A 22,797-nucleotide genomic window follows, 5' to 3' on the forward strand; every position below is an offset into this window, starting at 1 on the left:
CGATCTCTATGGACCACTTCCTCGGTCACCTTCTACTCAACCAGTTCCTAACCCAGTCTTTCACTTTGGGGCCCATACCGAGGGAACTCAGTTTATATATTAGACATCTGTATTTATCATTTAATCTATGATAACTGACTTTATGAAGTTCTTTGTATTTATCACTTTTAAAGAGGGTCTTAGCTTCTTATTATCCTGACAGTTTGAGTAGGCATAGCAGGTTTAACTTTGTCCAAATTATCCTTTGGGTTTGGTGTTTTTGCTAGTTTAATTTTTCAGGTTTCATCATGGATATATTCAGTCAGCTACAATGAGGTTTTAAACTGAGCTGGAAAAGGCTTAAGTATTAATCAGCCATCTTGGCTCAGGCTCTGCAACATTTACCCAAATAAAGGTGACTTCACTTAGATTTTTCTTCTGCTTTTTTGCTGCTTGTCTTTATTCCATTATGCCCTGGTTTCAGTCTCCCTTATCATCTAATATGCCTTAATTTAATTTGTGATGGTCCTTGCTACTATATGGTCTGCATTTTTCTTCCCTATTTACAGTGGCGGGTACCATATTAAATACTGTGTACAGGCTTTGGGCTACCCCTCTCCCCTAAGTAGCTGAGGTTAGAAACAAAGGAGCAATATACACAATCAATGGAAGTTACTTTTGAAACACTTTTCTATTCATGAAAGGGAGGTGCACTCAGGTATGTCCATATGGTATTTTACTAAAATCATACACAAAAAAAAGCTTTAAATACTTTTCATACAGTGACACAAGCACAGTGAATAGTATCTAATCACTGTTCTACAAAATTGGCTGTCCATATAAATAATAAATAACATGTTCCACTGGCTGGAAAAATGATGTACGCAGAATACATCCATTCTGATTCCAAAAGATCTCCAGCCTTAATTGGAAGGTTTGGTCCTTTGAGCAAGCCTGTGGAATGTAGCAGACGCGACCACCTCCCTGGCATGGTTTTGGTTTTTTCCCTCCTCTTAACTAGTATGGTGACACTTCTACAGTGGGTATAACTATAGTAGGACAAACTGTCCATAGAATATGGCATTTGTGAAATTCATGATATACTTTTGTATGTTATTACTTCATTAGTAAAGTTGATCAATTGCTTTTTAATGCATACTTGATTCTTCTCTAATGGGACTCGGTCTAGCTGATTCTGATTTTCAAATGTCTCATTTTTGAAAAGAAAGATATAGAATGAGGCCATGGACGGGGTTTAAAGGAGTCGATTTTGGTTGGTTGATGGAGTGGTCTGTCCAATGCAAATAGTGGGTAAAGTAGCAAAATATGAGATCAATGCTGAGACTTCTAGCTTAGAAATAAGTTGAAGATAAAGCCACAGGTGAGGATTTGTGATTCTGTAAAAAGAAAAAAAGGGAAAAAAATGCATATTAAATGGATCTTTCTATCTTGCTCTATTCTCAGTGCTTTAGGCCTTTTACTCAAATTGTTTAAATGTTTTGGTGTTAGAGGCTGCATACATTTGTGAGTATGTGGGTTCAAGAGTATTTGTCAGTTTCTGCTAACTACCAATATGGTGTGCTAATTTGTGGAAACATAGAGTAAAGCAAAATGCCAGTCGGTGCCATGCAAAATAATGAGAAACTGTCTGCATAGAAAGCTTGCTCTTTATTCTACAGTACAGCTTTTTATTAAGTTGGCTTTAACAATGGCACCATTTTCTTTAAGCTGTGGCAGATTTCTGTAGCATGATTGCATACTGATGTGTGACACAAAGCTGTTTCTGAAAAATGACCCTTGATATTATGCAGAATGCAAGCAGTTTGAAGATTCAAAGCATGGAATTTGGTTACTAAATAGTGAACCATATTTTGCTTGATAACGTAATCCTAGAATTATTTGATAGTGATGCAAATTGAAACAAGAAAAATTAAGGAAATCTATCTTATCTGAAAAATGCCTCTGTCTTTAAAGGAAGCAGTGTGGAATTTTTCCGAGGGTCACTGAGACTAAGTTAGTGGTTGGAAGAGAAGTAGTGGGAGGTGTAGGAAGTCTAATCTAATATTTGTGAGTCGCACAATCCTAAACAGGCTCTAGGCGACTTGAAGAAGGAAAAGGGTAGATTGGGCAAAGAAGGGACGTAAGGAAGGGAGAAGGAAGAGAAAAACCTAACCATACTAAGCAAAAGAACAGATGCGTAAGGCAATGTTGTAAATTTAATTGTCAAAAAGAATTTTCAGTTTCTTCCAGAATTGTACGTGGTTGGCTTCTGAGAGAAGAGGTTATGAAAGGAGAGTCAAAATTCTGGGCTTTTGTTGATCTCTTTTCTCCTGTCAAAGCTCTGTGTATAGAGGGAAACTCCTGTTGTCCCTGGAAGGGGGAGAGAGAGCCAATATTGATCACCAGATAAGTGAGTAGAAACTCAAGGGTTTGGTTATCTTATTTCTCCCACCAATACCTTATATGCACAGAGGGAGACCCCTATTTGGTCCCTGAGGGGAGGGACAGAGAATAAGCTATTAGTGGAAAGGGTAGATGTGAATCACTTGTTTACTCTTCCCAAAAATACTAGGACTAGGGGACATGTGATGAATCTACTTAGTAGATTTAAAACAAACTGGAGAAAATATTTCTTCACACGTTTAATTAAACTCCGGAATTCATTGCCAGAGAATGTGCTGAAATCAGTTAGCCTAGCAGGGTTTAAAAGTTAAACATGCATCTATAAGTATTGTTTTCTTTTTCTGCATTGTTACCTATAATACCAATGAAAAGATCTGAACTAAAAAAAAAGATGTGCATAATTTCCTAAAAGAGAAGTCCATAGGCCATTATTGAGATGGCTTGGAGAAATCCACTGCTAGGGTAAGCAGCATAAAATCTGTTTTACTACTTGGGATCGTGCTAGGTACTTGGGACCTGGGTTGGCCAATGTTATAGGATACTGGGCTAAATGGACTTTCAGTCTATCCCAGTATGTATTGGGGTAAAATATACTTAAGGAGTTAAGGCACATGGCTGAGAACTGTTAAAATCCTACTGGCAGTATTTGACTGTGGCAACTTACCTACATTCTTTCCTTAGCTAGAAACTTGGGTCCATTTTTTTACAAAGCTGCATTAAGAAAATAATGCATGCTTCCAATAAAGTATCTGGATTGTAGTAAATCTCAGATTGATGTTAACGAGTCATGGAGCTTAGAGTAGAGGAGTAGCAGTTGGTTAGAGCATTAGGCTGAGAACCAGAAAAGCCAGGGTTCAAATCTCTCTGCTGCTTTCTGTAATCATGGGCAAATCTCTTAATTCTTCATTGCTTTTGGTATAAAATTGGGTTATTCCCTCCCTTCCCCACCAATCCCCACTGGAGGGTTTACAATTACCACACCCGAATGAAAATTGCCTTGAGCTAAAAATAAAATTAAGATTAATATGTGTAATGAATAATACAGCTTGGAAATGAGTTTCACAAACTGCATTATTCTTAGAAAGTTTCATACCTTATGTACCTCCTTGGGGGGTCAAATTGCTTTTAGAAAGCAGTTAGACACTGCTTATTGTTTAAAAAAAAAAAAAATAAAAAAATCCATCCCAAATCCTTTAAGAAGTAAGAGCACTCACTATTCAATTTTTAATCCCTTCCTGTTCTCACACCCCCAGCACCTACCAGGCTAGGGGGCAGAAGCTATAACAAGCTGATCCTGAATCTACTGTTAGGCCGCTATTTTGATTTAAGGAGCTGCTGGAGTAGGAGCACTTGGGGCTCACTTGACCTCCACTCCCATGCTTAAAAGAACCCAGGTAGGTACCTATGGGTTATGGGGAGGGGCAGGGCTTTGAAAAATGCTTGTGAAAGAGGTGCTTGAAAAGGGATTGGAGGTTGGGGTGTATCTTTTTTTCTATTGCTGGTCTTCAAGATAGCGACTTGGAGCTCACTATCTTTGTATTACCATAGGATTTACTAAAATGTGATACTGAGGTACTGCAAATGAGTGAACCCTTCTGTAAGTTTTTACATAGTTAAATGTCACAGTAAATCTCAAGGTATTACTGCTAAGGGTCAGGCTGTCAATGGAATGCTTCCTTCTTTGGCAGCCTGACAGTACTACTCTGAGCGATTTCAGCTAGGGGTCTTAGCTGGTGCCATTGTGAATGAGAGCCATGCAAGCAGAAGTAATTGAGGCTCACACCTTCGCCTATCCCCATAGTCCATGGATAAATGGTATGTGTTGGAGGGGCTGGAGCACAATTTGCTTGTGAGGATTGGCTCATGTCTGGAAGCAGTGCTGAGCTTTACTTAGGGAGGAATATAAATCCTGTAAGCATTTCCATCATTCTAGGAGAACAATCACAAGCAAATTTCATACTTAATAATATAGCCTTTACATGCATATGTTTACTTTGCAACTCATTTAACATGTACTGGGAACATTATTTCCAGTAACGCAGCATACTGCAAAGTTGGTTATTATAATCTGGTGGTAATTTTTATAATAATTAAAAATCAGTAGAAAAAAGTGAATATTTTTAGGGAATGACAGAAATATATTTTAGAGAGATTTATTTTTAGCTAGCTTTTTACTTGTATAAAAAGCAATAGGATTGCAGGTGTTATTAGGTTATATTGCCTATTCAAGTTAATTGGCCAACAATGCACATTATTGCTGTCATGCAGCTTAGTTAATTGAGCCCGTAGACCGTAAGCCACCTCGAGCATGGAAATAAAGTATGTGCATGTAACTTGAAATAGTGAGTAATCAAATCTAAAATCCACTTGTAAATACTAGCAGATTTTTTTTTTTTAATTGAGGATTCATTTTTATTTCTCCAGTGAACTGAAATTGTCTGTCTTTTCAAGAAGGCTGTTTTGTTTTGTCATTAGAGAATTAAAAATATGCTAATACATTCATAAACCTACTCCTGTGCAATGGAAACCAATCTTGGGCCCTCTATGCTAAATATAGTAGAAACCTAGCTCCTTTAGGCATGGTGGATTTTGCACAATTCGCTATAGAGTCTAGAAGGCAGAAGACCCTACCCTGTCCTGATCAGTGCAAGAGAATACCTTACAATTGGCCCTGTCATTCTCTGTCCTGAGACCAGCTGATGACTTGAGCCACATTGTTTACCACATAGTCGCAGTGTTTGTATCAGCAGTGAGAAGCTGAGTGCAGCGGATGGTACAGCCCAGGGGTAGACAATTCTGGTCCTCGAGAGCAGGTCAGGTTTTCAGGATATCCACAATGAATATGTATGAGGCATGCACTGCCTCCTTGAGATGCAGATCTATCTCATGCGTATTTATTGTGGATATCCTGAAAATCTGACCTGCTTGTGGCTTTCGAGGACCGGAATTGCCTACCCCTGGTACAGCCTACTGTGCAGCCTGATCCTATTCTATAACTACATGCTTACAAGGGTAAACAGGCTGAGCATTAAGAATTTCATGAAAATACTCCACAAGTTATAGAACCAATATATATCTAAAAAACACAATATGCCGTGTAATAGTAATAAATATTCATTAATATAAGTGAAGTGCTCAGTCACCAACCGATCTGTGCATAAAGTACCGTTAAAAGTACAAGCGTCGGTTGTACAACAGGGACCATCATAGCACTCACAGTCCCTAAACCTTCCTTATACAGTAATAATTGTCAAGAAGAAATGAAAAAACACTTATCTTCAAATAAGCAAAAAGAAGGTAGCAAATGCTTTGTTCAAATCCAGCACTCGTAAAAGATATCCATCTCAATAAGGACTCCCTGAATTTGAAACTCCCATAGCCTCCCTTCGACTTGAGTTTCGCAAAAAGTGTCGTCAGGAAGGAGGCACTGTGAACAGAAAAAGTGCTACTGGCTGTGAGAAGCACACAACTGCACCTGCAAACTACTCGGCTTTGTCATGTGATTAGAGAGTGACACTGGGATCCCCGGTCCCATGGGAGCTCATTTTCCCATCCCATCCCCGTGAATTATTTTCCTGTCACTGACCAATTCCTGCAAGCTGTCCTCATCTGCACAAGCCTCAAACACTTTAAAATCATAAGTGTTCAGGCTTGTGCGGTTAAGGCAGAGCTTACAGGAATGGGACAGAGACAGCAAAAATACTCGCGAGGATGGGACAAGGAAATTGAGTTCCTGTGGGGATGGAGGACAAATTTGTCCCCGTGTCATTCTCTACTTGTGATCCAAACTAGGGAATTGATGACTAGCTAACTAGCAATTATATTTCTTACCTTTTAACCCTTTCAGGACCATAAGGATCGTAGGCCAATTTTTGTGGTTTTGACGACATTTTTATGGTAAAAAGGGCTTGCAGATGCCAAAATATTGATTTTTTTTTTTTGTGAAATATCATTATTTTTTTTTAAAAAAAATCACACTTCTGGCTTATGGACAGTGTGGCAAGTGAATCTTCTCGTCAACCTGGCAACGACGCTAATGAATGAATGTCGGAACCAGTTTGTTTACATAAAGGCAGTATCATATGGAATCCGTACATATCAAATTTAGAACTGTAGACTATCCCAATCAAAATTTATAGGATTTTAAAGTTATGGGACAAATACCGTATGTCCCTTGGTCCTGAAAGGGTTAAAGCTGACAGAATAGGAATTAGAAGCAGTAAGGCACATCGGGTAAGAGCCAGATAGTTGCCCATTAAACATAGGTACAGTAGGATCATGGTCCTCAATGTATACTTTTTGCATCTCACCACACTCTGGATGTTTTGCAGAGGTAGTGCATTTGGACAGGTAACAAGATGTTTTTAAAGCCAATTACCTTTTACCCATTTTCTCCCAGATTGCTCAATAGAACCACTTGTATGGCTGACTGAACTTCCTCTTGAAGAATGTTGTTTACCTTTAATAGCTTCATAAACAGGATAAATTGGACATGTACCCAGACACTTCACCAAGCTCTAAAGAGGTCTCGTGAGGCAGTGGGTTGGGAAGTCTTATGCACACGCAGTGTTCGTTCTGTTAAAGCTTTGAGGTAACAGCAGGAAGCTTTAGTTATGGATAACCAATTTTAATTTTTTTTTTGCAGGCTAGGTGGTGATATTTATACTTGTAAAACAAAAGAATATAACACTTGTATCACACTATCAGTGGAACTCTACTGTATAGGCAAATGTTAGCGGTAAATCTGAGTCTGGAGATCATACGAGCCATGGCTTATGTGCAAAAGTAACCTCCAAATAACGAACGACACTGTGGGGGTCGGTCTACGTCACAAAAACGGTCCTACCCACCACAGGAGTGGACCTTGGTACCACAAAAAACCAGGTAACACAGAAGAAAAGAGATGTGGAACCAGTTCCTGGACTTCCAAGAATTTAAAATCGCAAGTTTATTGGTGTATAAAACAAATAAAATATATCACAAAAACTTTTCCAACAATATAGTGATGGCACTGCAAAAACAATGACCGGACCCTACACGGGCTGTGTTTCGGCTTTATATAGCCTTCCTCAGGGTCCTTGAAATACAGTAACAAAGAATCAAAAACAGTCAGTCTGTGAGAAAAGTGCCTCGCACTATCCTGCAGCTTCCGTTGCTGACTGAGAATGTTACAGAGGATTAGGGTAACCCATGTGGAGATTTTGCCCACAAAAGCCCATATAATTCATAGACCATTTACAAGATGGTATTGCAATTAAAGCACCAATGCATCCATTGTTAAAAAGCTAAGTAATATTTGTTATGTAAGTTGTGGGTTTCAAAAGAAAATATCCCCAGATTGAATAGTGAGTGCTCTCTATTAGCGTAGTGGCTGTGCTGTAGTGTCAAATTTCTTAAATGGCACATTTTGTTAACTGGTGCTCAAAATGTAACCTTAGTATGACTGTTGCCTTTTTGTGTTTGGTTTTGGTTTAAATTGGCTACTGCTTTTATTTCACAAACTGGGAAGGCATATATAATCAGCTCATATACTTTCCATCTGCAAATATACTGCACTCTGCTGTTTTAGTGTAGAATAAAATGAACCACACGGTATTTTTGTGTTTTATCTTACTAGCTCCCTCTTTTGCAAATGCTTAGCACGGGTTTTAGCACCGGCAGTTACTGCCGCTGCCGGCGCTAAAACCCACGCTATGCGTTCGTAAAAGAGGGGGTAAGTTGTTGTTTTTTCATTGTTTGTTTTTTTTAATGGGTAAAAAAAAAAAATCATTAAAGACCACGAATCTGATCTACAGAGAAATCTAATTTTATGTTTAAATATGTTTATTAATTTTCAACGTGCATGGAAAAACATCTGTGACAAAACACAACAGGATACTTACATTTGTGCACTAATACAAACCCTCCCTCCTTTCCCCCCCATCCCCCCAAACAAAAAAAAAAATCTAATTTTATAAGGATAGAACAGCATTTTATGCATCTTCTCCATCTCTACCCTTACCTATAACCTTCAGATTTAGTTATTTCATTTAATTATGCTGCTGAAATATAGAACACCAATAGAACTGAATAGAACAATAGAACAAATAGCTAAGAAGAAAAAAATAAAAATAAAAAATTTTAAATTGAATCAGGTTGGGCAGACTGGATGGACCATTCGGGTCTTTATCTGCCGTCATCTACTATGTTACTATGTTACTATGTATATGTTACTATGTTACTATTTTTTTACTATGTTAGAACTCTTCCCCAGGGGACCCTCGATCACAAGGGGGCATCCGCTTAAACTCAGAGGGGGGAAATTTAGCAGTGACACCAAGAAGTATTTTTTCACGGAAAGGGTGGTGGATCACTGGAATAAGCTTCCGGTGCAGGTGGTCGAGGCCACCAGCGTGCTCGACTTTAAAAGTAAATGGGACATTTACGTGGGATCCCTATGTAGGACGAGTCACTAGCATCTAGACTTATTGGGGTGGGTCAGTAGAGTGGGCAGACTTGATGGGCTATAGCCCTTTTCTGCCGTCATCTTTCTATGTTTCTAATAAACCTTCTCCTGGGTAACTGGAACTATATTCCCATACAGACACCACAAGCCCACAGAATCCTTCACTTGAGTTGTAGGTGTAGAATGATTGTCATCTGATACAAAATAGGGAACTGCAAAATTTAAAAAAACAAAACAACAAAAACTGATAGCAGAGATACTGGCTCTGCATGTTGTGCAACACCAGAGAAGTAGAAAGAAATGTTTATCCACCAGTACAGTGCAACATAAAAGCTGATGTACAGTAAACTTTCAACACAAATGTAACTCGATCACTACACTGAAAATCATTTTTCCTATACTTTTTCTTATTACAGTCATCTTGTTCCCAATCCTTGGTTATGCTTTCTTCTTTCTGTGCTCTAAACTCCAGGGCCTCCTTTCCATTTCTTTTCTCCTGCCCTATGTCTGGTACTGATCTTTGACATTCAGTTTCTCTGCTGCCTCCTCAAATCTATCTTTTCCCTTCTTCCCTTCACATGCAGCCTGTCTACCCTCTTCTGTGGGTCTAATATCTTTTTCTATCTCCCTCCTCCCACTTCTCAGGCCTCTCTCCTCCCCAACCCAATTCTATAAACTTTGTGGCTGACAGCAGCTATTAGAATAGGCCTTCCTCTAGCCATCTCTAGGCTTTCCCTGCTACATCCCTCCTGCAAATAGAGGTTGCATCAGAAGGATGGACTAGAGAATGACATGGGGACAATTTTTTACCCATTTCTGAAAGTTTTGTCCCTGCCCCATTCCTGTAAGCTCAGCCTTAACTGCATAAACCTCAAACACTTATGATTTTAAAGTGTTTGAGGCTTGTGCAAATTAGGACAGAGCTTGCAGGAATGGGGCAGGGACAGGAAAAGAATTCGGGAAAATGAGTTCCCACGGGGACAGAAAGAATTTGTCCCCGTGTCATTCTCTAGGATGGACCCCGGGGCTGGCCAGAGGAAGGCCTATTTTAATAGCTGTTGTCAACCACAAAGTTTGAAGAATTGGAGAGGAGAGAGGCCTGAGGTGAGGGAGAAGGAGGATAGGCAAATTGTGCTGATTGTTTGAGATGCACTCCTGACACGCCAGTTGAAAAATTCTATTCTATATGAAGTACATACAAAATATATGCTATAAAAGTAGTTGTAACACACCTTTTTTTTTCTAAGTAGGCAAAACATATGCGCTGATATGCCTTGATCACATGGGTGCATTGTTACAAGTTACTCTTCTCATGCATTCATAAAACTGTGGCTTAGGTCTCCAAGCAATACTATTATGTAAATGGTCTATGAATTATGTGGGCTTTTCGGAGCAATATCTCCAAATTGTTACTTTTGCACATGCCATGATGTTAATGAATGTTACTCCTAAGCCATGGCTTGTATGATCTCCAGACTCAGATTACCGCTAACATTTGCCTATAGAGTTCCACTGATGGTGCACTGCAGCAAATACCAGTCTTGGGAGGGAGGGGGTCATATGCACTTCACAAGCCACCAATATATGAATACCATTACATTTCATTTCTCTTATTGTGAACTGCATTGTGGCAATTTTTTTGTTATTTTCAGTGCATCAAATTGTGAACAAAAGTTAAATACTACTTTCATAAGTTGAAATCCAGCCAATATGACTTCGTTAAAAAAAATAAAATATCTATCTATCTATCTATCTCTTGGCAGCAAGTCCTGGGCTTTTGACATCTGTTCAAAACCAGTGTATATACTTATTGTTTCACACAGCCTTTGTTACACAATAAAAGGAAATGTGTATTAGTAAGTTATCCTTTATTTCCAAGCACAATTTAAGTGGATAATTTTTTTTCCCATGTTCTAGCTGCTGCAGATTTGTTTTTTTGACCTTGAACATTTTCTATAAAATCTGTCATTTGAAATTTTTATTCAATAGTATTGTAACAATGTGATAACCATTTTGATCTAGAAAAAACATGTATAACAAATTTAACTATGCTTAAATTATGAATTTCAGATAAGTTAACTTCATGGGAGCTTTTAGAAAATTGGTGCATGGTTTTACAGTTAACATTTAACATTAATGGTGTATAAAGATGTATCTTTAAAATATAAGTTACTCAAGATGAGTGAAATGGTCTGAAAGTTCTTAATGCAATTCTTTTTTGTGTGTGTGTTTTTATCTCCTAGTTTTTCAAAAGGGCTGTTCAGTTTATTTTGTTACTTTGCTGGTTGCCCTTATTTCTGATGCTTAGATTATGATCTTTAAATACTCACTGGACAACATGTTTGTGCAGACTTTCATTTCAGCAACACTAAAGCCTTTATCCTGGCTTCATATGACTGCCTGTTTTAAAAAAATTTTTTTATTGATTCCTCATGATGATTGTATAGTACTTGCCCTGACCCAGGCAAGTATGCTGAAACAGCCCATTTTTGGGTTTATCAATAAATAGAAATTTGGTTGCTCGGAACTTAGAAACATAGAAAATGATGGCAGAAAAGGGCTATAGCCCACCAAGTCTGCCCATTCCAAATACCCCCCCCCCCCCCAAATTCAGTCCCTTAGGGCAGTGAATCCCAACCCTGTCCTGGAGGAACACCAGGCCAATCGGGTTTTCAGGCTAGCCCTAATGAATATGCATGAGAGAGATTTGCATATGATGGAAGTGATAGGCATGCAAATTTGCTTCATGCATATTCATTAGGGCTAGCCTGAAAACCCAATTGGCCTGGTGTTCCTCCAGGACAGGGTTGGGAACCACTGCCTTAGGGATCCTACGTGAGTATCCCATTTTCTCTTAAAATCTGACACGCTGCTGGCCTCAATCACCTGCAGTGGGAGTTTGTTCCAATGATCCACCACTCTTTCGGTGAAGAAGTACTTTCTGGAGTCGATATGAAACTTCCCTCCTCTGCTTCTTTCCGTGCCTCTTGCTGGTCTGTGCTTCAAGTCCCTCTTTTTTGATTGGCTTTAGATTATGGTGCCAGGCGCCAAGCTATCTTAAACTACTTTAAGAACATATTTCCAAGTCTGCTCTGTATATACTGAAGCTTATTTAAGATGCATAACATCAGTGGGCTGTACCTTTTAAAATGTTTCATGTAAAAGTGAAAAAGAGACGTATTGAAAATAGTGTTTTAGCAGTAGGGAATCATTCATACCACATTAACAACAACTCTTGACATCACACCATCAATATAATAAAGAATAAAACAACGGAGAAAAATAAACCTCAATTGCGAGAGGCCGGGACTACACAAGTACCCGAGCCAACTCACATCATCATTGATTTATAAAAAAACTCCGTGTACATTTAAATAAATGATTTCATTCATGCACAGTTAGTATTTTTCAATGATTTTTTCTTTTCCAAAAGATTTTTTTAGTTGTGTGAGCAATATAAACAGAGTTCAATAATTTAGAACTTATTTATAGCATAAACAGGATCCCAAACTAACTAAAAACTAGACGAGGGCTACAGGTCAACTTTATAGGGAAAAGCAATTGTTGAAGCAAGGAGTTTGGAACAAAAATAAGAGAAAAACATCCACTCATCTGAAGATGCGACATGACTCAAAAGATTCTCAGTTCCTTATACCGACAGAAAAGTCTTTCTGTTTCGCCAAGAAGGCTACTTCAGGGGAAAATTCAATGTCCAAATATCTCACGCTTCTTCCAACGCCACAATTGTAAAGCTGGCTCCTCTCAAAATGGTTCCGGGACTGCATTTTGATATACACGATTGAATTCCCTTATACATTTAGTTTCATGTAAAAGTGATACATAAGAATAGTCATACTGGGTCAGACTAATGGTCCATCCAGCCTAGTATCTTATTTCCACAGTAGAGGTCTCAAGTACCTGGCAAAAACCCAAATAGTAGCAACATTCCATGCTACTGATCCCAGGCCAAGCAGTGGCTTTCACTGTCTTTCAGTAGTGGACTTAAAGTATGGACGTTTCTTCCAGAAACTTGTCCAAATCTTTTTTTAAGACCAGCTACATTAATCGCTGTTGCCACATCCTCTGGCAATGCGTTCCAGAGCATAACTATTCTACGAGTGAAAAAAAAAATTCCCCCCTACTGTTTTTACGATTATTTCCCTGTAACTTCGTAGTGTCCTCTAGTCTTTGTAATTTTTGTAGGCGTAAAAAAAAAAAAAATTCACTTGTACCCATTCTGTACCATTCCAGAATTTAGTAGACTTCAATCATACCTCTCCTCAGCCATCTTTTTTTCCAAGCTGAAGAGCCCTTACCTGCTCTGTCTTTCCTCATGCAAGAGGAGTTCCATCCCCTTTATCATCTTGGCTGCTCCTCTTGAGTTAGGGTGACCATATTTTGCTCCTGTGCTGGGTTTTGGAAAGCCGTCTGGATGCCCGGACATGTCCTCTAAAAAGTGGACATGTCTGGGTAAATCTGGACATCTAGTAACCCTATTTTGAGGTATAATTGATAGAAATTTAAATAAAGCCCATTAATAGCAACAAATAGGGGCCCTTAGAAATGGGCTTAGCATGGGACTATGCACATTTCTAATGCAGCTTTAAATGTGCTTTTTTCGATTTGAATATATATCACCATGTGCTAATGTTAGCATTAGAGTGCAGCCATTTGGAGGAATTAAAGAGCTCTGAGTTAGGGTCGCACTAACCAGTTCATATGGCAGGGTTAGTATGTTAGCTGATTTAGTAACTCCATTCCTATTCCTTGTCCATGACGTGCTTTCTCCTGAAAATAAATACCACATACCACATGCTTAGTGCATGCAGATGGCAAAACTAATGCAGAATGCTTTAGCAAGTCCTGCATTGGGCCATTTTTTCTGCATTAGGCTCGCATTAGCATCTAACACAGCTTAGTAAAAGGGTCCCCTTAGAAAACAAAGACATATTTGATGTGCTCATCATGTAGTTACACAAACTGTACCATTTAATAGTGCTTGACCACTGAAGAAATATTTGTTCCTGGTTCATATTTGATGCATTGCATGTTATTACTAAACGTGGTTTACAGGCAATACAATAACAGATCATAGCCAAAGAATAGATGATGGACAAAAGCCAACTGAGAGGGATGGAGGAGAAGACAATACAGGGAGGAAAAGTACTTGTTCAAGGGACACAAACAAGTAAACAAGGAAATAGAAAGAGAGACCAGACAGTGTTGTGCCGTTCTTTTGAATTTTATGTGCAGTGAGAATAAGAAGCTTACAGGATACCATACTATTAGATTCACTGTGCTATGGGGTTGTTTTGTGTGTGGGGTTTTTTTTTTTTTTAATGCTGGGCAATTAAACATGAAGATCCCAATGGAATAGTCATGCAATTTGTTTTTCTTATGCAATGTTTTTTTTTTTTACTTGTTCCAAAAAGGTATGCATTTAATGAACATTGCCAAATAGTATTTTGTGCCAGAGATTGCAGCAAATGCTGAAGAAAGGGTATATATGTATTTGTGTTCAGGCACTAAGTGCATTTTGAGGGAATCTAAACACTTAAACGCACCAGAAAACTGGAATATTACCAAAGAGCTGTGTGTGTTCCCCCATATGCAGGAAATTAAAATCTGTCTAGTGTAGTATGAATAATTTTTCTCCTTGGCAACCTCTGAGGTGCTTTTTTATGATCTACAGCATGATTGGGTGATATATTTGGCTTCCAGACCACTCCTTCCCCCTCCCCTTTCCCCCCATCTCCCTAGTGAGTCCCACATAAGATTAATCATGAACACAGCTGATGTAATTCAGAGGCTGCTTGTTTTTATTCACTAGGAGGTGGTTTTATTCTGCGGACAAGCGTTGTTTCTGCAACATCTGGTGGGGGGAAGTACAGCCAGAAGCAGCATAATGGATTTCTCCTCTCCAGTTTCATGTTTGTGATGGAATAAACAGTTTTTTCCAGCCTTTTTCTTAAGGATTACTTGGCTTAGATCAAGGGCAAGCTAAAAATATAGCATGCTACAGTGCATGGAGATAGTTTCTTGTTTGTAAGCCTTCCCATTGCTCTGAAGACATGTTATGGTCCCCTCCTTTTTCCTTATCCAATATGCGTGTGCGGCTGACTGCAAATGGATTGCTACGCAACCTTCGGCTTCCTTCAGGATATAGGAAGAGCACAATAATTTTTCATACAGGTCTGTGGCTCTGTATTTGCATGCCTGTGTGTATCTGTTCATAAAATAGTGGGTGCCTTGATAAATTCTACTAAACAAGTTGCTCAACCATTTATTTTTTTAATATTTGTTTATTGAGAATGGCAAACGGCCCAGATGGAGGCTGCCTTTCTTTTGAGTCTCCTTGCCTGCTCAACCATTTTTATTATATTGATAGTGAAATCTAGGCTTTCTAAATTTTGTGCTCTGAAAACAAAAATAAGGCATAAATGGATTACAATGAAAGAATATTGCTGTATGTATGCATTAGCTGACCAGATGGCACCCATGTATGTGATGCCTTCAAATGGAGCACAAACTATTTGTATATGTAGACATCACATTTAGTTTATATATTAATTAGATTGTTTGTACTATCCATTTGTATGTACATTTTCTCTTTGAAACTATTTTGTGGTATTGCTAGGTTTGTTTTTATTGATTTCAGATACAAGTGAGTTGAGGATTTAGACATCTACTACTCTTACTACTTCTAATCATTTCTATAGTGCTGCTAGATGTACGCAGTGCTGTACATTAAACACAAGACGATCCCTGCTCAATCAAAACAGACAGGGCAAATAAGAGATTAGGGAATCGCCTACGGTAGAAATGATCTGTCTAGATGTTTAAAATGTAAAAGTAACTTTTAAAACAGTAATGCGATCAGCGATAGTAAATTCAGTTTTTGTTACTATAATTAAATGATTTTCTGTTTTAGGGTCTGAATGAGTGAAGTATTTTTCCAGAGAGTGCCTGCCACCTCACGTTTACAGCTAGCTAAAACCTACCTCAGTTGAAGCTTTCGCTCAATAAGACTTGATTTTTTTTTTGTTACCTAGAGTTTAACTTATGCTGACCACTGCAGCTAGTTTTCTGGCAGAGATATGAACCACATTTCCTATTGAGATTTGGCACATGTTTGATCCACCAGTAGGTGTCACTATTCAGGAATGATTAAGATCATAATCACATCTTCTCATATATCTGCTTTAATATTTACAGTTTATTTAAAACTTGTTATAGATCTGTTTATTAAACATTGACAGTATACTTAATATTTACAGTTTATTTAAAACTTGTTATAGATCTGTTTATTAAACATTGACAGTATACTTAATGTTTTACAATAGCCAGAAATAAAATATTGAATAGCAGAGAAAAGTGTAATTTTATATTTACAGATCTGACTCCATCTAGCTATCCAATACTCCATCAAAGTAATTTACTGTAATGTGAAAATAGTTTGTTGGTATATACCAAAAGCATCTTAAAAATGGTATCTATCCTGATATCCTCCTTAAATGTCTAATAAGGTATCGTAAGTAAATGATTAGGGAGATGGTTCCAAAATTAAGAATCTACAGCACTCAATTTGTGATTCAATTTTTAAGGTAATATGTCTGAAAGAAGGTACACAATGAGGTTTTGCTGTGTTGATCTGAGAGCTATGGGGGAAGAATATAGTATTGGCTAATAGTATATACTACATAAAGTGGAAATTCTGAATATTGAGGGCTCCTTGTATGAAGGTTCGCTAGCAGTTTTAGCGCGCACTACAATGCTGCATGCACTAGACGCTAATGCCTCCATAGAGCTAGCGTTAGTATTTTCTGTGTAGCGTGGGATTAACGCGTGCCGCATTGTAGCGTGAGCTAAAAACGCTAGCGCACCTTCGTAAAAGGAACCCTGAATCTTTAAACCAGTACTAAGACGTCAAAAATAATCCTGTGTGAAATTGGTAATCAATGTTAATGTTTAATCGTGGGGACACATGATCCCATTCTTTAAGTCCTTTAAGTTTAACTGCCATCATTTCAGTTACTTGAAGATGGTTTATAAATATAAACTGATGCCAAAGATATCCAGGTCCATCTTGTTTCCTCATTATGTCAACAAAATGACATCTGGTTTAACAATTGAGCCCTTGAATGTCTTCAGTGCTTGGGGTATCTTACTTTAAATATAGTTTCTGTTTACTCTCACATTTTAGGAGACTTTTTCGTCTGTTGACCCTTCTTTTGAAGTGCTTCGTAGGCTAATGGTAGAGAAATAAATTAAAAGCATATATTATGGCCTGTGGCAAAGCATGACCAAAGGGAAGAAATTTCAACATCTTTTAAGTAACTGATTATTTTTTACGCTACGTGGTAATGTGGGAAAGACTTCAACTTACCATATTGCTACACAGGGAATAAAACAGTAAGAGTTCAAGAATCAAAATTATAAAGTTCTTTAGAAGAATTCTTTATATAGGGGTCCTTTTACTAAGGCGCACTAGCCGTTTTAACATGTGCTCAATGCTAACGCATCCGTAGACTATAATGGACACGTTAGTGTTTAGCGCGTGCTAAAACGGCTAGTGTGGTTTAGTAAAAGGACCCCATAGGTATCAAACTCTTAAAACATTTCCATGTAAGACCAGAAGAACTAATGATGCATTCGCTATTTCTATAAACTATGGATCTTTGAATAATTGCCCAGCAGTCTATTGCATATATTTTAATTAAAAAAAACTCCACTGCATGAAAAATATACATACAAGACTAAATTCTATATATTGCACCTAAAGAATTAGGCAGGTTTTTTTATTAGTGCTATTCTATAAATGGTGCCTAAAGTTAGATGCAGTTTATAGAATGTGCAAATCCTTGTGGTCATTTTCAGTAGTGTAAATGGTCATGCCTAAAGTTAAGAACAGTTCCTGGGCATAAGCACCAATGTCAGGTATAGATGCCCGTTCTATAATATTGCACTTAAATGTGAGGAACAACCCAAATCTGTCCGACTCATTTCCTTGCCCCCTTTTTTGGCATTGCACATAAGTTAGACACAGATCCCTTGCCTAAATTTATGGCTCATTCAGTTAAGTTGCATGCACTAATTGGGCACATGCCCAAATTTGCAAATACAACATAAAGTACCATATACAGAATTTGGGAGACAATCGACAAAGACCAAATTCAATTGTTTTTTCCAGAGCTTGGAACATGTCAGGGTCTGAATCTTAACAGCAACAGCAGAGTTTATGGAAAACCAATGGAAATGATCAGCAACAAAGATGAGGTATAGGTGAAGAACCTTTATTAAATCTGCATTGTAGTGGCGAGACTCAAGTGATGTTTTAGCCATAAGGCCTGCTTCAGGGATCACAGTAATGATACTTTTCTCTTTAGCATCTCAACCTCAACAGAACCTCAACAGAATATGAACTTTCTGCACCATAACGTTTCTTTTCTATTTCCAGTTAAACAGCAACACCATTTATTTCATCACATAAGAACATAAGCAGTGCCTCCGCCGGGTCAGACCACAGGTCCATCTTGCCCAGCAGTCCGCTCCCGCGGCGGCCCAAACAGGTCACGACCTGTCTGTATCATCAGAAGGGGCTCCCTTGCCACCTTGGTTTCTCATTTAAGTCCTGTCTTCCTATCGAAGTCCTAACCCTCCGGTCTTGCACCTGCACGACCTGGTTTGGTTTCTACTCATTACCTGGTTAGCTTTCTATACTTGTGTTACATCCCAGCTCCTCCCTCAGTATCCCATGATCCCTTTATCCTTCAGGAATCCGTCCAAACCCTGTTTGAATCCCTGTACCGTACTCTGCCTGATCACTTCCTCAGGTAGCGCATTCCAAGTGTCCACGACCCTTTGGGTGAAAAAAAACTTCCTTGCGTTTGTTTTGAACCTATCTCCCCTCAGTTTCTCCGAATGCCCCCTCGTATTTGCTGTCCCCTTCAGTCTGAAGAATCTGTCCCTATCCACCCTCTCTATGCCCCTCATGATCTTGAAGGTCTCTATCATATCTCCCCTGAGCCTCCTTTTTTCCAGAGAAGAGCCCCAGCCTATCCAACCTCTCGGCGTATGGGCAGTGTTCTAGCCCTTTTACCATTTTTGTTGCTCTCCTTTGGACTCTCTCAAGTACCGCCATGTCCTTCTTGAGGTGCGGCGACCAATACTGAACGCAGTATTCCAGATGTGGACGCACCATTGCTCGATACAATGGCATGATGACTTCCCGTGTTCTGGTTGTTATGCCCTTCTTTATGATGCCAAGCATCCTGTTGGCTTTTTTCGAGGCTGCTGTGCACTGTGCAGATGGCTTCAGTGATGCATCCACCAGCACTCCCAAGTCTCTCTCAAGCCTGCTGTCTCCCAACAATACCCCCCCCAATTTGTAGTTGAACAACGGGTTCTTTTTCCCTATATGCATGACCTTGCATTTGTCCACGTTAAAGCGCATTTGCCATTTGTTTGCCCAGTCTTCTAGCTTGTCCAGGTCTCTTTGTAGGTCCTCACACTCCTCCCTGGTCCTAACTCTGCCGCACAGTTTGGTATCGTCTGCAAATTTTATAACCTCGCACTTTGCCTCCTTTTCCAGGTCATTGATAAATATGTTAAAGAGTAACGGCCCCAGCACCGACCCCTGTGGCACACCGCTTGTGACTCCCGTGTGTATACATTTTGCTTGGCTCCTCAAATGCCAAACAAATCTGATCAATTTTCTTTGACTGGGTGACCAAAGAATTGAATAGTGGATGTGTGCTGGATGTAATCTACTTGGATATCAGTAAGGCTTCTGAAACGATCCTTAACAGGCAGCTTATAAATAAACTCAGCAAGCTAAAGTTAGAACATAAAAGTAGTGAACTGGATTGAGAACTGGTAGACAGACAGCAGGGGGTGGTAGCTTTCTCATCTGACATTGCTGCCTGAATGTCCTGCTGTCACTTAAAACTAAACATGGCCAAAACAGAACTACTTATCCTTCTGCCCAAGTCTACATTTACTCTACGCAAATCCAATAGACTACTAAAACCTATCTCTTTTTTCTCTATAACACACTGGAGTTTTCTCTCTGAGCATACTACCAAAACCCTTATCCATTCCCTCATCACCTCTCGCCTAGACTATTGCAACCTGTTTCTCACTGACCTCCTGCATAACCATGTGTTTCCCCTTCAATCCATTCAGAATGCTGCTGCATGACTTATATTCTACTGGAGTCACTATGCTAACACCGCCCCTCTCCTCAAGTCAATTTACTGGCTCTGCATCCATCTCTTAAATAGGCAAATGCAGTGCTGTACAACATATCAGTGCTATAGAAATGTTAAGTTGTAGTAGTAGTTAATGGAGTTTTCTCACAAGATAGAAATGTAAGTAGCTGAGTACCTTAGAGATCTATTCTGGGCCTGATCCTATTCAACATATTTGTGAGTGACATTTGCTGAAGGGTATGTAGGAAAAGTTTGCCTTTTTGCAGATGACACCAAGATTTATAATAGTGGACTTCCCAGTGGGTGTGGACAATATGAGAAGGGATCTACAAAAATTAGAAGGATGGTCTGTTTGGCAGCTAAGATTTAATGTGAAAAAGTGCAAAGTAATACATTTGGGATGCAGAATCCAAGAGAGCAGTATGCCATATTGAGTGAGATAGACTTGCACGGATCAAGAGAGATCTTGGGGTGATGGTATCTGAAGATCTCAAGGCAGCAAAACAATGTGACAAGGCGGTGGCTGTTCATGACTAATATTAAGCTGCATAGAGAGATGTAACCAGCAGAAGTAAGGAAATGGTGATTTACAAGTCATTGGTGAGGTTCCAGTTGGAATACTGTGTCCAGTTTTGGAGGCCATATTTCTACAAGGATGTAAAAAGACTTGAGGTGGTTCAGAGGAAGGTGATAAAAATGGTACAGATTTTGTGCCATAAGGCTTTTGAGAAGAGACTAGAGGACTTGAATATGTATATGATGGAAAAGGAAAAGAGGCCTTTAAGTACTTGAAAGGTATTAATATTCAAACAAACCTCTCTCAGACATAGATGCAGTAAGACTAGAGGACATGAATGGAGGCTACAGAGGGGTAAACTCAAGAGTAATGTCAGGAGATACCTTTTCACAGAGAGGATGGTGGATAGTTTGAACCCCTTCTAAGAGAGAAGGTAGAGTCCAAAACTCAGAGCAAATTAAAAAATGTGTGGGATAGACATGGGGATGCTTAAATAGAAAGATGGAAACACAACATTAGTGTTGAAGTGTTACCTTGGGTAAGAAGAGTGAGAGCCGAGGCCAGTGCTGGATAGATTTTTATGTTGTGTCCCTCATGTAGCAAGAGACAGAGTGGTCAAATCCAACATAGGGGAATGGAGCATGATGCCGGACAGACTTGACTTGTATGGTCTGTGCCCTGCATGTGGCAAGACACAAGTGAAGGTTAACAACTCCAGTGTGGTGATCATTTTGTTACATTTGCAAGTGAGGGAACTGTGCAGCTTTGGATGGAGAGGGAAGGCAACTAGACTGGTAAGTGGAATACTGTCAGCAATACACAACATATCCCTATCATGGTGGGAATGGTGGTGACTTCACAACCATAATTTAAACATGGGTGACCTGGGCCTACATAGAGTGGTGGGTGAGGCTCTGGTCACCTTGTTGGGCAGATTGGAAGGACTGTGAGGGTCTTTTTCTGCTGTTATTTACTGTGATCTGACAATTCCTGATGACTCTGTCTTTGGGAAATACTCAGCTAGGGTGTCGATGAAAATTCCACTGATGCTCTGTGTGACTTACTACACCTTTTATTACCTCAGATACAAGATTTGTACCAAATATGCTACATATGTAACTGTTCATGCACCCTTAACATTTTTATAATTAAGTCCCATTATATAAAGATGGGACTTAAGTTAAAAACAACTTTATATAGTTTATAGTGTATAAACTTTATTTAACTTAAGTTTTTTATGTATATAATTCATTTTCTATCCCATTGTTCCCAAAGAGCTAAAAATGGCTTACAGGTTAAACATCCTCTATAATAAAACCCTAAGCGCGCATGCGCACTTACAACTCCATGTTCCCTGACAGTATGATGTGTGCCTCCATGCCGAATTCGATTTCAGGCACGTGGGGCGGCTTGCGGTGTGTGCAGTGATTTGAGCGGCGGTGGCGTTTTGACTCCTGCGCTGCTGCTGCTGGGACACCTCTTCTCACCCCCGGACCAGCAAACTGAACAGCCACAGGGCATTTGCTAGGCCAGCTCACTTCGATAATGTGAGGAGGGCCGGCCTAGCAAAATCCCTGAGGCTGCCTGGGCTGGCGGATGCTGGACAGGGGGAGCAGGGAAAGGAGAAGGCCTACTGCTGGACAGGAGGCTCAGGTAAGAGGTGCTGCTGGACAGAGGGGAGGTAAAAGGAAGGGAGAAGGCCTACTGCTGGACAGGGGGAAACAGGGAAAGGGTGCTGCTAGACAGGGGGGAGGTAAAAGGAAGGGAGAATGCCTACTGCTGGACAGGGGGAGCAGGGAAGAGGTGCTGCTAGACAGGGGGAGCAGTGAAGGGTTGCTGCTGGACACGGGGGAGGTAAAAGGAAGGGAGAAGGGCTACTGCTGGACAGGGTGAGCAGGCAAGGGGTGGTGGTGGACAGCCGAGGAAAGAGAGAGACAGAAAGAAAGACAGACAGCGGCCAAGGAGAGAGAGAGAGAGAAAGAAAGACACACACACACACACACACATCTATTCTAGCACCCGTTAATGTAATGGGCTTAAAGACTAGTACATATTATATAGTTGACAGGTTACAATTTGACATAAATACAGAACAAATTTACTATACATGGTTGTATCCTAACTTGAATCAAACTAGGGATCTAGTACAAAAAAATAGTCCCATCTTTATGTAATGGGTCTTCATGTACATTAACATTTTTGTAATTATCTCAGTTGCACACACAGCATATCAGGCACAAAAC

At 39.5% G+C, this 22,797-nt stretch overlaps 1 protein-coding gene across 9 annotated transcripts in view; it reads left to right on the top strand.

Annotated features, from left to right (window-relative positions):
- The window catches only part of MTUS1 (microtubule associated scaffold protein 1), a 346,310-nt gene that overhangs the window by 183,928 nt on the left and 139,585 nt on the right, over positions 1 to 22,797 (top strand). The window contains exon 1 of one of the 9 annotated variants that reach the window (XM_033944185.1): positions 14,609 to 15,019. The exons of the other annotated variants lie outside the window; for them this stretch is intronic. Within the exon in view, the coding sequence (XP_033800076.1) occupies positions 14,899 to 15,019 (121 nt within the window). The 5' untranslated portion in view covers positions 14,609 to 14,898. Of the gene's footprint in view, positions 1 to 14,608; positions 15,020 to 22,797 lie in introns of those variants that run through there. 9 annotated transcript variants of the gene reach the window in all.

The sequence above is a fragment of the Geotrypetes seraphini genome, chromosome 1 (genome assembly GCF_902459505.1).
Source record: "Geotrypetes seraphini chromosome 1, aGeoSer1.1, whole genome shotgun sequence".
NCBI classification, from domain to species: domain Eukaryota; kingdom Metazoa; phylum Chordata; class Amphibia; order Gymnophiona; family Dermophiidae; genus Geotrypetes; species Geotrypetes seraphini.